Source organism: Corvus hawaiiensis, chromosome 10 (genome assembly GCF_020740725.1).
Source record: "Corvus hawaiiensis isolate bCorHaw1 chromosome 10, bCorHaw1.pri.cur, whole genome shotgun sequence".
Taxonomy (NCBI): domain Eukaryota; kingdom Metazoa; phylum Chordata; class Aves; order Passeriformes; family Corvidae; genus Corvus; species Corvus hawaiiensis.
Genome location: NC_063222.1, coordinates 4,772,637 through 4,793,003, shown reverse-complemented (window position 1 = coordinate 4,793,003; position 20,367 = coordinate 4,772,637). Strand labels below are relative to the sequence as shown.

General features: G+C 44.5%; 1 protein-coding gene across 2 annotated transcripts in view; it reads left to right on the top strand.

The window, feature by feature from the left end:
* The window catches only part of PAK2 (p21 (RAC1) activated kinase 2), a 42,179-nt gene that overhangs the window by 8,045 nt on the left and 13,767 nt on the right, over positions 1–20,367 (top strand). For both annotated transcript variants that reach the window (XR_007205644.1, XM_048313939.1), the window contains exons 2-6: positions 12,669–12,880; positions 17,930–18,030; positions 18,512–18,662; positions 19,232–19,263; positions 19,625–19,732. Coding sequence is in view for 1 of the 2 variants with exons in the window: in XM_048313939.1 (XP_048169896.1) it covers positions 12,694–12,880; positions 17,930–18,030; positions 18,512–18,662; positions 19,232–19,263; positions 19,625–19,732 (579 nt within the window). In the remaining variant the exon portion in view is untranslated. The remainder of the gene's footprint in view (positions 1–12,668; positions 12,881–17,929; positions 18,031–18,511; positions 18,663–19,231; positions 19,264–19,624; positions 19,733–20,367) is intronic.

Sequence of the window (20,367 nt, the reverse complement as noted above, 5' to 3'; positions counted from 1 at the left end):
AGGATGTCATGGACAGACACCTCCATGTCATGGTTGAGTTTGTGTTTTGTGCATGTCAGACCTTGGTCTTGGAGGTCTGTTTTATGTGAGTTCAGTCTCACCCTCACAAACATCTTCATTGGCTTTATAATTGCACAGCTACAGTTACTGGGGCAAGACAATAAGGTAGAACCAGGTCTGACAACTGCATCCTTTTGGTGTGTAAATGCCTGAGCCTCCTGAAAATGCATTTTCTGGAGTTTTACTCTTGCTCTGTCATATTTCACTGAAGTCGTCTAATTCTGCCTATAGGAATGCCATTCATGGTTTAATGAGCAGGCACAGTCACCTGTGCTTATGTGGTAAACTCAGAATTTGTACAATGTAAGTAGGTTTTTTCAAGCCCTTTGCAGCTTTCTAAGTGCAATATTACGTTTTGTCAACTCTTTCAATATTATTTTAACTTGACAGCTTCCTTTGGAAGCTCTTCAGACTCCCAGGGTGCTGGTTATCCTGCCTGGTTGTAGTTTTCACAGGCCTTTTGTCTATTCAGTTGGTAACTGTGTTCTTCATTTTGTATTTTTATTTTTTTAAGAAGTATTTCATTCTTTAGCTGTAAAATCAATTTTTGTGGCTGTGGTGCTGCAGCATCCTATATAAACAGCCATGGATAGTAACTCCCTCAAAGTGTACTAATATTGGTGGGATGTATTAAATCACTCTGAAAATTCACTTTGTTTAACCACTCACAATTGGCATTTAAACCATTGTACATTTATTTAAATATCTATGTTTAGGGTATTTTGATCATTTGATTTGCCGGTTGTAAGCGGTGTATGGAGTGGTCATATTAAAATGTTGGGGCTTTTCATATTTTTTCCCTACTTCCTGGCTCCTGTACTTGTCCTGTAGGCTTGGCAAAAATTAATTTCCACATCATCACAAGAATTATTTCTATATTTTGAATTATGATACAGTTTCATGCTTTTTTGGCTGTTTAGTATATTTTGATTTGCAGCTTGTGCACCAGTTCTAGTTGGTTTGGATTAGTTTTCTTTGGCATTTTAGATGAAAATCTACTTATGGATGAGAAGAGTGAGAAAGGTAGTTTTAGTAGGAATGACCTAAAAAAGTAAAATTAGGAAGCTAGTTTAAAAACTCAATCTGGCAGCCAGCATTTTAAGTGGAAATTGTTATTTCCAGTGTCCAAATGAGCGCTCTCACTCCCTGAAAGGCATACAAGAACATTAGCCCAAATTTCAGGGAGTTTGCTGCATTAAGCTGTAAGTGAATGTGCTGCTTGTATGTGTACAAATAATTTTAAAGTAGAAAATCTGTAACAGCACAGAAGGAAAACTCAGACAATGTCACAACAGGAGTACTGGAGTGTGAACTGCGGTGAGTGATTGCCAGAGCACCTCTGCCTTGCTCATCTTTCCGCTTTTTGAAGGAAAACATTATTACAGTGTTTTGTTCTTCTGTTGAGGAATCCAGGTCTAATGTTCAGAGCTGTATCTGAGTATTCAGGATAATTTGAGTTTGTGGCAGCTGTGCTTTGTACTTTTTGTACTGTTTATTTTGTCTTGAAATAATGGGGAAGGGGTTGCCTGGGGTGCTGCAGAATTGGTTGTATACCTCATCTAGGTACTTCACCTTTCCTAATAGACCTAAATATGCCAGGAAAAAATAAAATGAGGGCTTGTGTCCTTGTATAAAATCTGTAAAACTTCAAACCTCATCAGTGAAGTTCTCTCTGAATGTGACAGTCCTGAAACACTCGTGCAGATGCTGTGGCAGAAGTGTGAGCGAGGTTCCGCAGCTGAGCTCTGCGAGTATTTTACTAAGATCTGATTTCATCCTGAGCAGCTGTTGGCAGGGAAGTATTGGGGTGACCCTTCCTGAGCTTGTTGCTTTCTCATTTAATTAAAAGATTCCACTGGGAATAATGCATCCCCCTCTGGAGTCTTCAGCAGAAGAAACATGGACCTGTTAAAGTAAGTCCAGAGAAAGCTGCAGAGATGCTCTGAGAGCTGGAGCTTCTCTACTCTGGACACAGGCTGGGAGAGCTGGGGGTCTCCAGCCTGGAGAAGAGAAGGCTCCACGGAAGACCTTCCAGTGTCTAAAAGGGGATTATAAAAAAGAGGGAGAGACTTTTTACACGGGCAGATTGCAATAATACAGCAGGGAATGGTTTTACAATAAAAGGGGAGAGATTTAGATGGGATATTGGGAAGAAATTCTTGCCTGGGAGGGTGGGGAGGCCCTGGCACGGGTTGCTCAGAGAAGCTGTGGCTGCCCCATCCCTGGATGGGGCAGGAGCAACCAGGTTGGATGGGGCTTGGAGCAACCTGGGCTAGTGGAAGGTGTTCCTGCCCATGGCAGGGGGTGGAATGAGATGAGCTTTAAGGTCCCTTCCACAAACAGCTTTCTCAGCTATCAGCAGTGAACTTCGTGGTGCAGAAGTGGGATGCTGCAGGGAACCCTACTCCTGCAGAAGTTTCCATGTTTGGAGAAGTCAGTGTAGTCTGTTGTGGCACAAATGGAATAGAACTCTCCCAGTAGAAATTGTCTCTAGTTTCTGTGTAGTGCTGCTGGAATACGCTTGGGAAATGAGCTGTGTCCACTGAAGCCATCTCTGGGGGGGGGATTTGTTTTTGCTGTGCTCACGTGCTTTTGGTATTCACAGCTCCTGCATTTGATTTCTTGGAGCCTTTGCTCTCTCTGGCCGAATTTGTGTCCAGTGTGGGTATGAGAAAGGAAGCATCTTGAGCTTGGGTTATGCAGGGGTTTCAACAAACTGGTGAACCTTTCCCAGGGGCTGTGACTGTCTGGTTGGCAGCTGTACTGGTGTCCCCTGGGATTTCTCCTTGTGGCAGGTTGACACTCCTGTAAGAAGAATCAAGGGTTTGGCCCCAGGGCTGCTCAGCCAAGCTGAAGTTCCCACCATCCACTGTGGTAACAGTGGTTGGAGCAAGCCTTGGGCAGCCCCTAGAGAGAAACAAAGAGCTCTATTCTGAGTGCCCATGAAAAAGAGAGCTCTTCTGGAGGGAGACATTTCATCTTTCCCCTTTGTCTTTTCCCTTGTTATTCCTTTTTCCCTTAGCTGACATCTGGCAGCTCTACCAGAATGATGAGGGAGTGCCAAGATCCCTTAACCTTGGATTCTTTCTGGTTTTGCCACCTTCACATACACTTTGTATTACCTCTTCTCTTTCCAGTTACCTCTAATCTGGAAGGGGAAGCCATGGCCTTGTCTTACCATCGCCCAGTAATATTTCTGGAGTTAAAAAAAAAGGTTACAAAAGCACTTTCATTCTGTGTTGGGGTTACTGGTGACCCTTCTGCACTTTGCCAGCAGCCTGAGGCTTTTAGAGCTCTCTTGGCGTGGTGAATCTCCAGGTTAAAGAGCTGGGAACGCTGTTATTAACACAGAAATGCACCAAGCTCTACAGGTGCCTCGTGCAGGGCAGCCTTTAGTCAAATAACTTTTGCTCTGGAATTCGTGGTCCCTCCCTGCCTGTAAATGTCAGCTTTAATTAAGAGAGAATCTCAACAATGAGATGTAGACCTTTTTCTTTCTTTTTTTTTTTTTTTAATTTTCTTGTAAACTTTCCCTACTTGCCCTTTTCCCTATTCTCCTTTGATGTTTAGAAAACCTCAGCTATAAAAATAAAGGCAGAAAAGTGTCTGCTAGGTGGTGAAATATGAGTAAGCACAAACACCTCGACTCACGGATTTGCATGCGCTATGCCCGCCGCCGGCTGCCTTGTCTGCCTTTAGTTGACTCAGGATTTTCAGGAGGCAGAACAAGGATAATTTCCTTGTTCACTGCTGAACAGGCTGGTTCAAACACCCTGGAGCACGTATTATCATTATGCATCTTTGCACAGTGGTTCCTTGAAGGAAAACTCTGGCTGCGGGCTGGATAAAGCGGAGCGTGGCCTAAATTTGGTGGGTAGGCAGCAACTCCCCAGCCCCGTGGCAGAGGGTGGGAATGGATCCTTTGGATCCCTTTGGATTTCATTCCTCCTCCACCACGCTCCTTAGACCTCTGTGTTCCTGCAAGGGCTGCCTCAGAGAAAGGTGGGAATGGGCATCTGTGTCCATTAGCTCATCCCTCTGCCTTGTTTCCATGTGCTGCTGTCATCAGCTGCCTTCCAAAGTGAGTTTTTCCTGCCAAACTTAAGGGAAATGGGAAATCAAGGCAGTTGGGAAGTCACTTCTGAGGCCCATCCGGTACGGTCATCTGTGGTGTTTGAGGTGTTTCAGAGGTGATAAAACAGAGAAGAGGTTCCTGGTTTGCTGGTGGCAAAATGCCACCACAGTTCAGCAGAACCACATTTACTTCACGAAGCAGAAGTGACGACTCGGGTGGGCGTTGAGTGCTCTGCAGGGTTCAAGGGACAAAGCGCAGATGAATCGCAACTTACAGGTGGCCCCAGTATTCAGTGAGCTAAATATTGTTAATTTGCTTAAATTTTCTATTACTAATGGGCTTTTACCAGGATTCTTGCACATCTTGGCAGTAGTCTGGGCCTACTCAGATTTTCCCTGTTAATTTTTTTCAGTCACGATCTTCCTCAAAAGGCTGAGATCCCTTTTGATTTCAAAAATGACATTTTTGCAGCCCAGTTGCTCATTTTCAGTGCAAGACTTTGCACATCTGCTCAGTGCCTTACACAGCCAATAATTGCTCCAGGTTGTAATGGACTTTGGCAACAGGTTTGAAGAATATTTTCCTTTAGGGACCCTTAGGAACCCTTTCAAATACCCCTCAGTAGGATATTTGTCTTGTGTAACTCAGTTCATGGTAAGCACATCTATTACAGTTTTGGCTATTCCTTCTTCTGTGCTAAAGATAATTTCCTCTCTGCTTTTTTTATTCCTTCCACTCAACTGTGATTTTTATCTTCTTTTTTCCCCCAAATCTCTTTATCACTTGGCAATTAAACAACAGTTATTTGTGCTGTGTTTCCCTTCTATTTGTGTGACTCAGCAAAAATCGTAAGGAAATCAAGGGATTGGAAAAAGACAAATTGGAAAGAATTTAGCTGGGTATGTTCTATGTGTCATCCAGTCTCATTTTGCCAAATCAGGCTGAGGTTCTCCTTCCTCCTTGTTAAGAGTGGGAATGTTATGTTTTCCCTCTGTCACCTGTAGCAGTAAAGGGAAGATGGTAAGGGGGGACCTGACCTGCTTGTAGAGAGGTTGCTTTGGTTGCTGTGTCCCTTTGTAAATCTTAATGACAAATTGGTTGGGCTCAGATCTTTTTTATTTCTGGGTTTCTTTTTCAGCTGTTCTCTCAACTGCATCATTTGTAGGGTGAGTCTCTTGCCTGTTTGTGATTGTAAATTAGGGAATCTGAGCTTGTTTGGAATATTCTAGGTTAGATAGGTTCCTCTGCTAAACAAAGAAAAGCTAAATAAAAATAACTTGGTTTTCGCCGGTGTGTGGTTTGGCATTGACCAAATCCTCTTTTCTGAGACCCCCTAAAGCTGGATGGAGAGGTTCCAGCACGTCCTGTGGAGGTTGGTACCTGCCTTTCCAGAGGTGGGATGGCTCCGAGCGCCGCGTGTTGCGTTGGAGCATCCGCAGGCGTTTCCAATAACCGTAGGTGGAACAGATTATCCCGCTGGCTCTTCCTGGCCACTATCACAGTTACTCTTGTCCATGCTTTTGCACGAGTCCTCTCTTGGCAAGCAGAAGATCTGGGACTACATTTGCCAAGTCTGCAAGAAAGCAATTCTTTGTCTGCCGCTGCTGGGTTTTTTTGCACAGTTTTCTTAGTTGAAATGATGAGATAAGTATTTTCGGTCTTGGAAGGTAGTCTCATTCTGTTCCAAAAACCTCCTTTTTGGATCTGATTAAATAATGCTTCAAATAATGCTTCCAAATGCTTCAAGTTGGAAAGCTAGGCATCCCAAAAGACTTGTTTTGTTTTTCATGGAGAAGACAGTCTGAGATGTGCTGGTTTTGTGAATTTTTCTGCAGCAGTGAAATAATTTGAAGCTGTTGAGCTGCTGAACTAAGAGGCTGTTAGTGATGGGGCAGGAAGCTGTGGCTAGGTAGCACCATCTGAATAAAAACTTGTCAGAAAGCTGCTTTCTGCTAATCCCTGGGAGGAAGTGAGCTATAATCAGCACTAAGTGAGCTAATCACAGGAAATCTATTGCTCAACAGGAGCCTTTGAAAAAAAAAAGGAGGGGGCAGGGAGAAAAGAAGAATACCCATGGAGACTTTTCATTCTGCTTTTGGGCTCCAAAATCTGTTCAATCTAAGAAAATGGAATATCTGATGAAGTGAGCAGCCCTCCAATCTGCACTTAAAAACTGCACCTCTTTCCCAGAACTATGAAGCCTCAAGTCTCATCTCTTCCAGTATGGTGATTTTCAGGTATTAAGAGGCGGCGGTGTGGGGAGGCTGTGTATAAACAAGCTGCCAAACCCACTGCAGGCCTGGGGGCAATGGGAATGAGTCTCCAGGCATTTTCAGCAAGGATTTTTAGAATATGAAGCAAGAGTGGGACATGACTATCTTAAATCTGCCTTGTCACACCAGTCTTTTCTTGCAGCATCACACACTAGCTTTTGTATTGTTCTTACTGGCTCTGTGCACTTTTTCACGTGACATCTTCTGCCTTGGAGATTTGTTTCCTAGACATCTCCTTTGCTCTTTTCCTCTGCTCTGGCCCTGGCTGTCCCGGATGCAGTGACAAGTGCTGCCAGTGGCCCCATAAGGCTCCCCGGGAAGTGGTGAAGCTGCTGCCTGGAGATGCTGCAGTGGTAACTCACTCTTCTCAGCCCTGGTGTCCTCTGCAGGGACTGCACCCACCAGCAGCCCTTCCTGCGGTTTTGGCCTGTTTTGTTTTCTTCAGTTCCTTCTGTCAGACCACAGACAGTTTTGCTGTGTTGCCTTCAAGCTGTGTCCATGGCCCAAATGTTTTGTAGTTCAGGTGTTGTCCCAAAAAGTACCCTGCAGCTGTAGTGGCACATCAGAAGCAAAGTGTTTGTGTTTCTTAATGCCATGCTGCTAGCCTCAAATTTGTTACTCCTCCTTTTTGGTCAGCCCTGCCAAATGGACTTAAATGTGACGTTTGTGCTGCTCCTTCTGTGTTGTGCTGCTGATAGTAAGTGAGCTGAGTAATTTCTACCTGCAGTGAAGAGCTGAGTTCAGTTGGCAGCTCTCTGAGGCTCCTGTCACAGATTTATTTGATGTACTTCACTGATTCAGTTCTGGCTCCTCAGAGATCAGTGGCGGTGTAAAGCACAGCACTGTGTGCCAGGAGCAGGAATTTAGGGACATGTTATCAAGCTGCTCTGAGCTGGATGTGTTTTGTTTTGGTTTCTTTTTCCAAGCAGTATTCCAATGGAGCTTTGAATCATATCCCAGGCAGTGAAGTACAGGTGCAGCCTAGACTGCTCAAATACATTAATTTGAACATCTTAAGAAGACAAATTCAGGTCACTGTGATGTGAGAACTTTCTACACCAGCTGTTTGGTTTGACACACGGTACCATCTTCCTACCCCTGCTCAGGGCTTTATGAGGCTCATGTGTGTGCACTGTAATCGGGATTTAAAACTGAATCTGCTCAAATACAAGTGCTCCAGAGAAAATGTGAGCGTGCACTATAGCAGATAGCAGAATGATTGACTTCTATTTTATTTCCTTTCATCCTTTTATTCCTTTTTTTTCCTTTTATTTCCTTTCCTTGTCTGGAAACAAGTTTGAGAGGAGAAATGTTTGTCCTTTTCTAGAAGTCAGAGGAGCTGAAGAGCAATGCAGAGCTTCAGCTGGGCTGGGAATGCGTGTCAGGCTCCATCCCTGTCACGAGGGAGCCGGGGCCGGCACAAGAGCCGTGCTTAGGAAGTCCTTCAGGAAGCAGCCCAGCTTTATCCTCACACAAGGGGAACTGGGGGGGACAAACAACAAAAAAGGGCAAGTCAAAGCCAAAGCATTCAGACTAACGTGCTGCAGCAGTGTGTGTTTGTCAGCTTTCTGAAAGCACTGCCCAGGCCTCGCTTCAGCTTTTACTCGTTGTTGGGGTTACGTTTCTCTGGGTGTTTTCCCACCAGTGGCAGTGACAGGAACGGCTGTGCCTCTCTTGTGACCTGGCTATGACCGTGGGTTCTTGGGCCCTTTCCATCCCCAAAAGAGGAGCTAGAGAGCAGCAGGATGTAGATTGTAAAAATGAAACTCGGCACATGTGAACGTGGTGGGCAGGTCTGTTCGGGGGCTGGGAGGGACAGGAGGTGGGTTAAGCTACCCAAGGAGATCCCTGTGCGTGGCTTGCCTCAGCCTCTCTGGGCAAAGGTGGAAAGGTTAATGGTGCTGAGTTAATGATCTGAGAGATCATTTCCAAGCTAAATGATTTGATGGGAGAGAGGAGTTGCAGTTGGGAGGAACCTGTTTCCAGGTCTCTCAGCGTTGGTGGTGAGGGATTTAGGACACCCAGGCCCTGCTGGACACTTGCTTCTCCCTCTGCAGAAGAGTACGTTTGTTCTTTGGCTGTTTAGGATGGACAGAGCACTTCATTTTCACTGCCCTAGTGCAGGGCAAGAAATATTTGTCAAAAGGAAGGGACAGCAGCTGGGAAGAGTGTCATGTACTGGGGATGAGGACTGAGAATCAGAGCTCTGTGGTCACAGCACTGGCAGCTGTGAATGTGTTTTGTGGGTTAAACAGCAGAACTGTGGGGAGAAAAGCTTTTAGCTCTTCTTGTGTCTGTTTTGTTGGGAGTGTGATGGGCTGCAGTTGTGTCCTGTGGTGGGACTGAACCTATCTGAAGGCTGTAGTTAAGTATTACTTGTAGCTTCTCAGCTCATCTCTGTGGTTCAGTCCACTGCTTTCTAATTCTTGTATTAAGTGTAGTGTGAGTAGTGATTGTGGGGGAGCTGCTGATGTGCTGAATACGTTATTATTACTGGTATTTCCTTCACTGGCAAAGATCAAAGTGAATCCCTCTTCCGTGTATTACCTTTAGCATGCTTTTGTGAGGCTGCTCAAACTCAGGCGAACTATTTTAGTAAATGTCTTTCAGCCAGGCTAAAAAACCCTACCATTACTTGTGTTGTCTGATTGTGTCAGAGAAATACGAACCTGACATCCCCTTTGCTGGGTTACAGACTCCCGGCAGGCACTGAAAAAAAATTCCCCATGTCTTTGCAATTCCCTGCACAAGGAATGAATCAGCAGGGCAGGCACGTGGGTGATGGTGCAGGAGTGATTCCATCTGGCTGCTGTGATCTGAACACGCTTCTTCTCCTCTTTGGGGGCTGAGAGAGCAGAAGCAGAGCTTCGGGGTGTATTTGCACTCTTCTTTCTAAACTTTTTTTTTCCTTTTTTAAAATCCCTGCTCCATTTATTGCCCATAATACCAAACCTCCGTAGCCATATCCAAATACTTCCTGATGCCGCCGTGGAAATTTTCCTTGCATGATGAAGGCAGGATAAGGATAAAGGAGAGGGGAACTGCTCTGTTCTTTGGCTGAGTGCAGAAGAGAGAGAGCTATTTGGATTTGAACCTGGACAAAATGATTGATTTTTCATTTCCGATGACGACTGAAGGATCGGAACTGTGCTTCGTGACATGCTTGGTGTGAGTGGAGCTGTTGTCATTTATTTAAATGATGAATTCAAAGCTGCCGTGCTTTGAAATGGGCTTTTGTGCAAACTAGGTTTGAATTCAGCACTTTATTTTAGCAATGATCTTTGAAACAGCCACTCAGAAATTCTGCCATGTGTTGTTAAATAAATCACAGTTTAAATTTTTCCTTAAAGCTGAGGTTTTCCTAGACCACAAATGCAATGAGCTGGAAGGATTTTGGTGCTGGAGCCAGTCCCCAAGGTGGGAAGCTGATGCCTGAGCTCTTTCTGTCTCTCCAGTTTGCTCCACCAGCCCCACAGGTTGTTTTCCTGCTGTGGAGCTCCTGGGCTGTACTTTGAGCGAGGTCAAGGATCTCTGAACACTTTGAACAGTCAGCAGCTGATCAGAGCTGCAGCTCTGAGGGTTCTGCTCAGATGCTGCTACACCAGCATCTCTTGTCCACCAGTTCCTTGAAGTGCCTGGTTTTCTTTTGAAATAGATTTGGATTTCCGTATCCTTCCTTCCAACTTATTACTTCACAGTCTCTTTCTTTTCTGGAGCACATGAGATACTAAGGACTAATTTGTTTTGGATCAAGGCTGAGTATGTAATGAGCTGCTTGTGTCACTGAAAATGAAGGATTTTTACTAGAGTGAGAATTTTATTTTAAAATTACATCAGCAGAAGTGCAGTTGGTTGGGGTTTTTTTGGTGTGGGGGGTTGGTTTTTTTTTTAATTTGTAGCCTGAATACCACATGACAGTGTTGTTAATTTAGTGACTGGCCTCTCTAAGGGAGTGTGTGGGGAATTACTGTGGGTTTGGAGGGCCAAGTCTGTTCTTGTCCAGTTTCAGGTGCAGGTGAGTTGTTTATCCTTACATCCTGCTCTTGCTCTTATCAGACAGCACAGAAAAACTGCGCAGATGGAGGAAGTAATAGGGTTTGCTTTAGAAAAGTACAAAAGGCTACTCATGGGGTTGCTTTCTTTGCACAGTGTATCATTTTGGCTTTCAAGTTGACGTGATGCACTTATTTACCTGCTATGGTTTATTTAGCTGTCTGGTTGCATTTGTTGCAAAGAAGGAATGTGTTTGTTTAACCTGTCTGTCCCTATTTGGATACCTAAGGACCCTATATCCACCCCTTTTCTGAGGTTTGATGGACAGAAGGGACACAGATTATGGTCCCCTGTACTACCACCACTCCAAACCCAACTTCAATATTTATCTGTATACATGAATATACCTGTATAGGAATATATACATATATATATATCAGTTTGATTTGGTGAATCTCTTGTATCTATATGTTTATAAGGCAAATACCTTATTTGATTTATACATCTCAAATGGGTGGCATGTACGTGTTGCAACGTCTGGTATGGGAAGCATTTGGAGTTAAAATCCCTGTGGGTTGGCTGCTCAGGTCTGCTGTTGGGTTGCAGGATACTTAACTTTTGTCCCCCATATTACGGTGCAGGTATTGGAAAACAAGGCAATCTTGCAGATGCCTTGCAACATCTGAAAGAGCAATCAGTAAGTGGATTTGGAAAAGTGTTGGGAATCGCTGCCTGATTCACAGCTGCATCCCTGCAGCCACGTTCAGGTGGCAGGTCTGTTTATAATTCTGTCAGCAGAGAAGGGCTTCAAGGCAGGGCCGTGTAGGTGGGTGCTGCACAGCTTGGAGTGCTCTTCCTCCTGGCCTCCAGGTCATGGAGCAACCAGCACATGTCCAGTTTCTACTGCACTGCCAGAACGTTGTGCCATTGATGGTGTTTTACAGAAATTATGTTCTTTCATGGGCATTTATGGGGATAATTAATGTTAATCTCCCTTGAACTCCACAACATAAACCAGAGTGCTGCTCCAGTCCAGGCTGCTGGCCTGACTCACGTCCCTCTGGTGGGGTTTGGCAGCATTCACCCACTCTGTGAAATGCCAGGGAACGACAGCCCACGTTGTTTTAGTTCTGCTGCTGGGCAGGATGCAGGTGTTGTGTTGCTGGGAGCACAATAATTGAGAGGGGATTGCACTCCTTGTCGTGGCTCTTGTGAATGACACTGATAAGGTGAGACATGCCTTGAGATGTGATGGGAAGCTGGTGGGTGCCAGGAAGCCATTCATTTCCCAAACTGTTGTGAGAGGAGGAGGAGGTCAACACAGATGTGTTGGCTCCTGTTCCAAGGAGGTAGCTTGTCGTTTGAGTGAACAGAGGAATCGAGGGTACATTTGTTACTGTTACCTGTCATTGAGAGGTAATTTCTGTACATCTTTCTTTGTACTCTTTACTTGTAGCAGGGAGGCTGCCTGTTTCCTGGTGATCAGAGAAAAATCTCCAAAATACTACGAGGAGGGAGGAAATGCTAGCAGAGATCTTTTTGAATGGGGAATGTGTCACGTAGATGTTTTATTGTGCTGTGGTTGTAGCTGTAGCAGCTGTTTGTCCTTGTTTTCGCTCATGGTTTTATTGAGGATTCAAAGAGGATTGTGGTGATACTATATGTTATTTTCTGCAAGTGGAGAAAGTTTGGCACCAAGTGGGGAAGCAAGGCAAGCCTCATTCAGAAGTGGAGAGCATCCTGTGGATCTCAGTGCTGTGCTCTCGAATGCTGTGTGATTTGGGTAGAGATGCTCTGAGTGCGACTTAATGTGGATGGTGTGCTGAGTTATGGCTTACAAACATAAGCTGTTCCTTTGCCCCCAAGATCTTCTCTGATAAATGACAAGAAGGAAAGCATCTAAGGCTTTTAAAGCTGTTTGGCACTAGAGCATGAAGCTTTTTGGACTAGAACTACCCCTAAAGGATGTTGTACTTAGGCCCTTTGTGGGAACAGAGAACCAGATCTGGGAATTGTTCATTTGGTCTGGATTACTTTTATCACTGGAAATGTTTGTCGCTCCATCCCACAAATGCTGCTGCTGGCACAAATGAATGGGTGGCCCAGAAGTGGGAACGAGGAAGGGATTTGCTTCCTTTGGTGGAGGCGTCAGTGTCTGCGTTCCTCAGAGTTGAATTCACGCCTCCTTCCCCTCTGCCAGCAGAAGGAATGGTACGTTCATGTATTCCATGCTCTTTTCCTATGTTCAAATCCCATTTCTCTTCCAGGGCTTCCCCCTAGCTATTGAGAACCATGTCTGACAACGGAGAACTGGAAGACAAGCCCCCTGCCCCTCCTGTCCGGATGAGCAGTGCTATCTTCAGTGCAGGGGGCAAAGATCAGTTGGCAACCAACCACAGCTATAAACCCCTGCCCTCTGTCCCAGAAGAGAGGAAACCCAGGCATAAAATCATCTCCATATTCTATAGCAATGAAAAAGGTAAGATGCCTCCTTTTTTCCACTTGCATTCCTTTACTCTCCTTTTGGTAGTGCTTTAGATGTCAGAGTCCAGCCTGTCCAAGTGTAGGGGATTGGAAAACCACCCCTTATTTGCTGCCCAGTTTGAACTAATGCATTTCCAAACAGCCCCAATCAATGTCTGGCATTCCTGGGGATCATGTTACTTAAATGCAGATTTCCAGTTTAAACTGGGCACCCAGCTGGTTTGGAGGTTACTTCATGTTGATGATCATTTATATGGCACCTTGAGGAGAAAAAAAAGTCAGTAGAGAAATAGTGGTGAAGGTGCAGTTGCGTGAGGGAAAACTAAGAGAAGTTACATCTTTTTGTCTGTGAAACTGCACTGTTAGGATTGATTACTAGTGGAGATAAACCTGGGTTGCTGTAAAAAAGATTATTTCTGAGAAAAAAAATGCTATAATGAATACTAGACTGTATTTGTGTGTTGTTTGTCCTCTTTTCTGTATGGGGAATGCATGTACAGCAGTGGAGCCCTTCATCCTGGCCCTCCAGAATGTGTGTCCATGTACAACAAAATAATGCATAGATAGAAATACCTTCTAACATCTGTGGTGGTAAAACTGCACAGGGACTTAAGCCTGACCTGAATCTGCTAAGCATTTTATTAATCTACTAGTTAACATTGCTTTTAATATGCACCTTGGAGAAGACCCTGCTGCTCTTGATGCCTTCCTAGTTGTGCACTTGGCTCCCTGTGCCTTGCTGCTGGTGTGCTGGGCAGGACTGGTTCAGTCATGCCGACACAAGTTTGGTTGTTAGAAGAAATTTTGCTCCTCTGGTTGATTATTCTGTTGGCTGAGTGTTTTTCCCAGGGCTGGTTTTTGCTCTCACTCAGCTATGTGAGCAGCTCTGCAGCCATGCCTCTCCCTGGAGATCAAATCCAGAGAGACAGGCTTCCTTCTGTTCCTGAGATCTGGCTTTCTGCTCTCAACAGTAGGTGTGTTTCTCTTTTTGGAGGATGGAAGAATTTGGCCAGTATAGCTTTTGGAGGCAGAATAGTTATTTCACAAGGTCATTTACTGTGAAATAGCCTGTCTGTGGCTGGACTATGGCAGTAGCTGTGGTGGTCTTTCTACTGACATGGCTGAGCCCTAAAGACCAGAGTCTGTAAGGAGAACATAAGAAGCTACTACAGGTTGGTGGCAGCACCCTGAGAGAGACTCCAGCCCTCTGAGGGTGCTGAGGGTGGCAGATATGGGTGCTGTCAGCTCAGTGTAGTGCTGTGTGACCGGAGGAAGTTCTACCTTAGCCCTTCAATCCTGCAGAAACGGTGTTTTACCATTTTGTTGTTGATCGCACAAGGAAATACCCAGAATTTGTCTTGGTGAGTTCTGCAAGGAAATAGCATGGAAGGATCAAATCTGTCCATCTTCAGGCAAGGAGAGCAGTTTAGGAGCTGGGATGGCAGTTGTCTTTATGCTGTTTCACTGGTGGTTCATCAGAGCATTTGAGCCCCTTTACAGACAGGGATATAATGAAGTAGAACATAAACCCCACGTGAAGGAAGGTTTTCCTTGCTCTGAATTAGTAACAAATGGATTATGAATGCAAGTGGGTGCAAGTACAGCTGGTGAGCATTGTGACATTCCATGACACCTTTTTTTCTCCGTGGACATTTTCTCTTTTCGTTTTGATGGTGGGTTTGTTTGTTGCTGGAATGGGGAGGTGGTTGAAGAATTATCTGAAGTTGCATTGGCTCATTTGAAGTTTCTTTGGAGTCCTTTGATGCTTATTCAGACCACTCTAGATATTGACATGTACCTAATTTAGGGAAATTAATCTGCCTATTTGTTTAGCATCTACCTTCTGGTACTTAGTGTTGCGAACTAAAAATAGAAGAAAGAATTTCTGCTGAGAAAAGTAGGTTTTAGAGGAAATGGGTGTCAGTTTGTGTTTTCTAGATGTTAAAAAGTAATTCGAGTAATGTCCTCCTGAAAAAAAGCAGGCTTTCCTGCATGGCAAGGTATTAGGAAAAATGGAAATTGAATTACCTAACTTAAAGAAACTATCTGAAAATTGTATTTTTTTAATTTGGAAGGAACTTTTCTATTGGATGAGCTGCAGCAAGGCTAATGTAAATATCCAAAGAAGGGATTTTGGCCCTCAAGTCTGCAAAACTGGCTGTCAAATGTAAGCAGAACAGAAGTGGGCACAGTGTCTTTCTGGCACTCACACAATAGTCAGATGTTAGTTGTTTTGTTCATTAGCATGGCTGGGACGCACCCTCCCCAGAAATGCCCATTTAAATCCTTTTATTCTTTAAGTTAATCTGCTGGGAAGCTTTACAGAAATACTAACTTCCTGCCCAGATTTAAAAAATACATTGGGACTAGATGCAAAATAATCTGTCAGCCTGGGGTAGAAGTTTTGTCATGGGAAAAATGTCTCCAGGCAGCACTTAAGTTAACAAATCAGTACAAAAATGTTCAGTTTTCCTTTTCAGAAAATGAAAAAATCCTTGCCATTATCCTGAAATGTTGTTTGGCTTTGTCTGCACGTCTCTGTCCATATGATTTTGCAAGGTCCCTCCTGGCCAGCTTCATCTGCTCCTGGATCCTCCCTTGGGAGGTTCTTGTGCTTTGGGGGACTTGCAGATGAAGAGGTTTAGCAATCACACAGTTTCTGTCCCAAGTCTGAGCTAGTTCTGTGCTGAAATAATCATAAGGGTTGGAAGGGATTATTTAACCACCAGTCATGGAGGGTTTTTCCCCCCTGGTTCCATTGTTTAGGATAAATGAAGTGATAGTCATCTTCTTACTAGAGTACTTTATTGCCATGAATTTTCTTGGCTTGACTTCTGAAGTCAAAGGAACCTCTGTGTGGTTTTGGAAAGCTTTAAAATAGTCCCCTAAAACCAGAAATGTTTGAGCAGAAAGGATTGAAGGAGGTGCTGAGGGCATCACCCAGATCCTGCATGTCACGTGCTCAGGGCACATTTCGGTGTGGTTTCAGCTGGGGCTCAGCAACTCCAGGTGCACATCTGGAGTCAGCTGCCTGCTACCTCCAGCTGTTGGGAAACAGCTGTGTTTCTTGCCTTGTGTATGGAATTTGGCTGGGGGGAAGTGAGGGCAGCCTGAGGATGGGTTTGCCCTGGGAAGTACCGAGGCTGGCACCTTGCTGAATGCCTGTGGCTTCATTTGGGGAAGAGTCCAGTTGTATTTGAGGCACCTTCTTAATCAGACAGAGCATTTCTCCAGCTCACCAAATCCTTCCAGAGGACCTGTGTGTCTTCCCCTCTTGGGAACGGGGGGCTATGCTGCTGTCTCTTCAGGGCCTAGGGGCAAATTCTGGGTCCCATGACCAATAATGAAATGGTAAAACACCCATTTCTGCAGGATTGAAGGGCTAAGGCAGAACTTCCTCCAGACATACTGCACTGCACCGAGCTGACAGCACCCAGACCTGCCACCTTCAGCACCCTCAGAGGGCTGGAGTCTCTCTCAGGGTGCTGCCACCAACCTGTAGTAGCTTCTCATGTTCTCCTTACAGACTCTGGTCTTTAGGGCTCAGCCATGTCAGTAGAAAGACCACCACGTGCAGTTTGAAAGGAGCATTGCCCTTCACTGAAGGGATTCCCGTCTCAATCCGGAGCCCGAGCCGGGGGCTGGAGTCAGCGTGGCCTCAGCGTGGCCTTGTTCTCGGAGCTCGAGGATGTCCTGCCAGCTCATGACTCACCGGGCTTGCCTCTGGCTGGGGCTGTTTGTTTGAAGTGCTGCACTGCTGTTCCTGTGGGCAGAGCAATGGGTTTTAGTCTGCTTGCCTTGCCTACTCATGGGATCTGTGTATTTTTGGAAGGAGTGGGTTTATTTACCCAGCACGTGCTGGAGGGCTTGAGCACCAGCTCTTGTTCGCTGCATGTCAAGTGCTCCTAAACAGGAGCTTTCCTGAGGAATACAACTTTTTATATATATATCTCTCTATACATACATATGTTTCCCCTTGCTTCCACATAAAAAACTGCAAGAAATAGGGCAGAATTGGTGCTTTCCTTGGTTTTCACAGCAGCGAGTTTCTCCTGTGCTGTGACTGAGCGCCGTTAATGAAACGTCTGACAGCCCGTTGGCTTTTTGGCTCTGCCCTGTGCAGCCATATTAAAGATATCCTGTTTATAACAGCCGTGTCTTTCCACGGCATTGTTCAGCTGCAGGCAGCCCACATGGCTTTTCATTTGGGAGTATTGTCCTTGCTCCCCGTCCTTCCCTTCCCGCCAGCCTGAGGGGATTTCAGACGGATTCCTGGCTCTGAGCAGCACCATCTTTGCTTGCCTCGTAGTAACCAAGAGGGTGGTGCTGCTTTACCTGCTTTTTCCGTACTGAAACAAGAGGACTTTTAAGGTGAATTTAAAAACAAAGCAGAAAAATAAAGGAAAAACTAAAAAAAAAACCCCGAGCCGCCCCCTGAAAACTCCCAAAACAAACAAACAAAAATCCGAAGCCCCAGGTGTTAGAAAATATCAATTCAATTGAATCTATGTTGGATTGTGCATGTGACCCTTTTAATTATCTGTTCCTGCTTCTGGTACTTATTATGCTTTACCCCCCCTTTTAATTTAAATTAGGTAATTGCTCTGAGGCTATAAACTCTTATCTTCATCACAGGAAGTCCTAGTTTGCATTAATTACCTTGAATTGAAGCAGTGAGTCAACTGAGTTTTAAGTGTCTTTAGGGTGAACTTGAGGTTGGAATGAAGTTGTCTTTTCTGCTGTTCTTAATCTATATTAAAATGTCCTTTTTTGCATTGTAAACACTTAATATGTTTAGATTTCATGTGCTCAACAGAGCACTCTGGTGCTCTTAATCTCTTATTTTCTTGCTGCCATAATATAAATTATTTGAATGGAACAAGGTATTGGTTCTTGGAATCACAAAATCCCATCACGGCTGGGGTTGGAGCACCTCCAGGGATGGGGCAGCCACAGCTGCTCTGGGCACCCTGTGCCAGGTCCTCACCACCCTCACAGGGAAGAATTTCTTTCTAACATTGAGATCTTTGACTGTCTTTTTCAGGAAGCAAGAAGAAGGAAAAGGAAAGGCCAGAAATCTCCCCACCATCAGATTTTGAACATACCATCCATGTTGGCTTTGATGCTGTTACTGGAGAGTTCACTGTGAGTATTCCTGCCTTGGAGCACCTCAGGAAACACCACGGGTCAGGGCTGCAGCGAAGCCAAGGCAGAGCTTTAGGATAAAGTGCGAGTTAGTCTTTGTTTCTACCAAAGAACTATTTTTCCTGTGTGTTTGTACAGCACACTGTGACCTGCTAGTGCTTCTGCAGTGCCACTGTCACATCTGATGCTTTGTGTCACCTGGGAGAGGCCTCCCTGACAAACCCTCTTCAGTTTGCTGTCTTTAGTGGGTAACACTGGAGCTGTTGAGTGTTTCTGTATTCCCACCGCTCACATCTGGCCCAGCACACCTGGAAGAGTTGTGTCAGCACTGTGATCTGTGTTTTCACCTTTGGCCCCCCATCCTACTTGCTTGTGTGCTTAAGGCTGTGCATGTTATGCTTTTATAGAGGGAAGAAATTTGGTTTGCTTTTTAAAAACCTTTAGAGTATAGAAAGGATGCTTAAATCCCCCGTTTTTTCAGGGAATGCCAGAACAATGGGCTCGGTTGCTTCAGACCTCAAATATCACCAAGCTAGAACAGAAGAAAAACCCCCAGGCGGTACTAGATGTGCTGAAATTCTACGACTCCAAAGACACAGCAAAACAGAAATATCTGAGTTTTTCTGCTCCAGGTGAGAGCCAAGTGTGCAAGACACTGGAGTTGGGTATTTGGAGCACAGTCTTCCTCTCTGTCAAAACAATAAATAAGATTCAAGTGCTAAAATCAAGGTGCATTTCAATGAGGCACAAATATACAAAGATGGATTGAAAACTGCCTGGAAACTGGCGTTGTCCAGTTAATTTCCTGTTTTAAGTGGAGAGGGGAAGAAAGGGAACTGGATCATTCAGAATAGCAGCCAAAATGAACTTGAATGGGCTGTGTTTATCAAGCTGGGGCTCTGGGACTGGGATGAACTGGTTTCATGCTGGAGACCTTGCTCCTCACAGCTGTCTCTGAACTTGATGTCACCAGCTGGTGACATCAGCTGTGCAGAATAATTTGTGACTCCTAGATGGGGGGCTGAGAGAAGGACTGTCCCACAAACAGGTGCAGTTTTACCTACTTTTCTTCCAAATTCTTTCTGAAAGTAGCTGAGTAGTAAGGCTTTGTAACGTTTTTACCCTGTACTCTACAAAGTTCTCTTTTTATTATTATTTTCTTTCTGATGATTGTATGTATTCTGCTATTTGTCCTGTTTAGAAAAAGACGGTTTCCCTTCAGGAACGCCAACGGTGAGTGTGTTTGCTATTATTTGGATATTCTGTGATGCATACAAGTTCAGGTCTTCTCTACTTGTTATATCCCAAATCTTGAAGTATTAAACGGTATAAAGATTAAAAGTATAAAAATTAGGAATTTTTTTTGTGGAATAAAAACATAAATTCGGGTGGTCAATGACGTATTTCACTGGAGCAACAGTGTTTGAGTCTCATAGTAAAATGTAATAACTTAAGGTTAGGCTGAGGGGTTTAAGTTATTCTGACATCAGTAAGAATTCTTTTATCTTAATATGAAGAAAAAACATGAAGTCTTTAATACTGTGGGGGAGACAATTTGTTTATCTGTCTTTTTTAAACTTTGGTAAAAATGCAGACCAATGCCAAAGGTTCAGAACCATCAACAGCTGTGGCAGATGATGATGAGGATGATGAAGAGGCTCCTCCTCCTGTGATTGCTCCACGGCCAGATCACACAAAATCGGTGAGCAGCTGTAAAAACTGACAGACCTGCATTTCTCAGCATTACAGAACTTCTGCTTTTTAGGGAGGTGTTTAATTTGGGCAACAAGCTGCTGTAAGTTTTTAGGGGAAACTTCTGTTGTTTGAATTTGCTAAGAAAATACCTCATTTCTGAATATCAGTTGGATTAGAAATCCTGTAGTTAATAGAATCGTAGGATCATTTAGGTTGGAAAAGACCTCTCAGATCATTGAAATTTGCTGATTTCTTTGTCAGCTTGTGTTGAAGACGTCCAGTTATGCTTATCCTTCAACCCAACATGTGAGGAGGAGGCTTTTTATTCCTAAATAAAACCAGTAAGCAGTTTGTGTAACTTCGCACAGCACAGTGATCCAGGTGTAATGTATTTGCTTTGTGGTATTTGATTGGATTGCAGTGTGGTAGCCTCTCCAGGTACACCACCTAAACCCCAACCAATGCAAATTTTAGATTTGAAAGCTTTTTTCACTCACAAAGTCATCAGCACTACAGGAACAGTGAAATGCTTGAGACGTTGTTCATGAAGTTTTAGGGTAGCCCTCATCTACACACCTTGGATCCATGGTGTCCCAGGGATCCCACTTACTCCAGCTCCTTCTTTTGGCTGTGGGAGCTGTA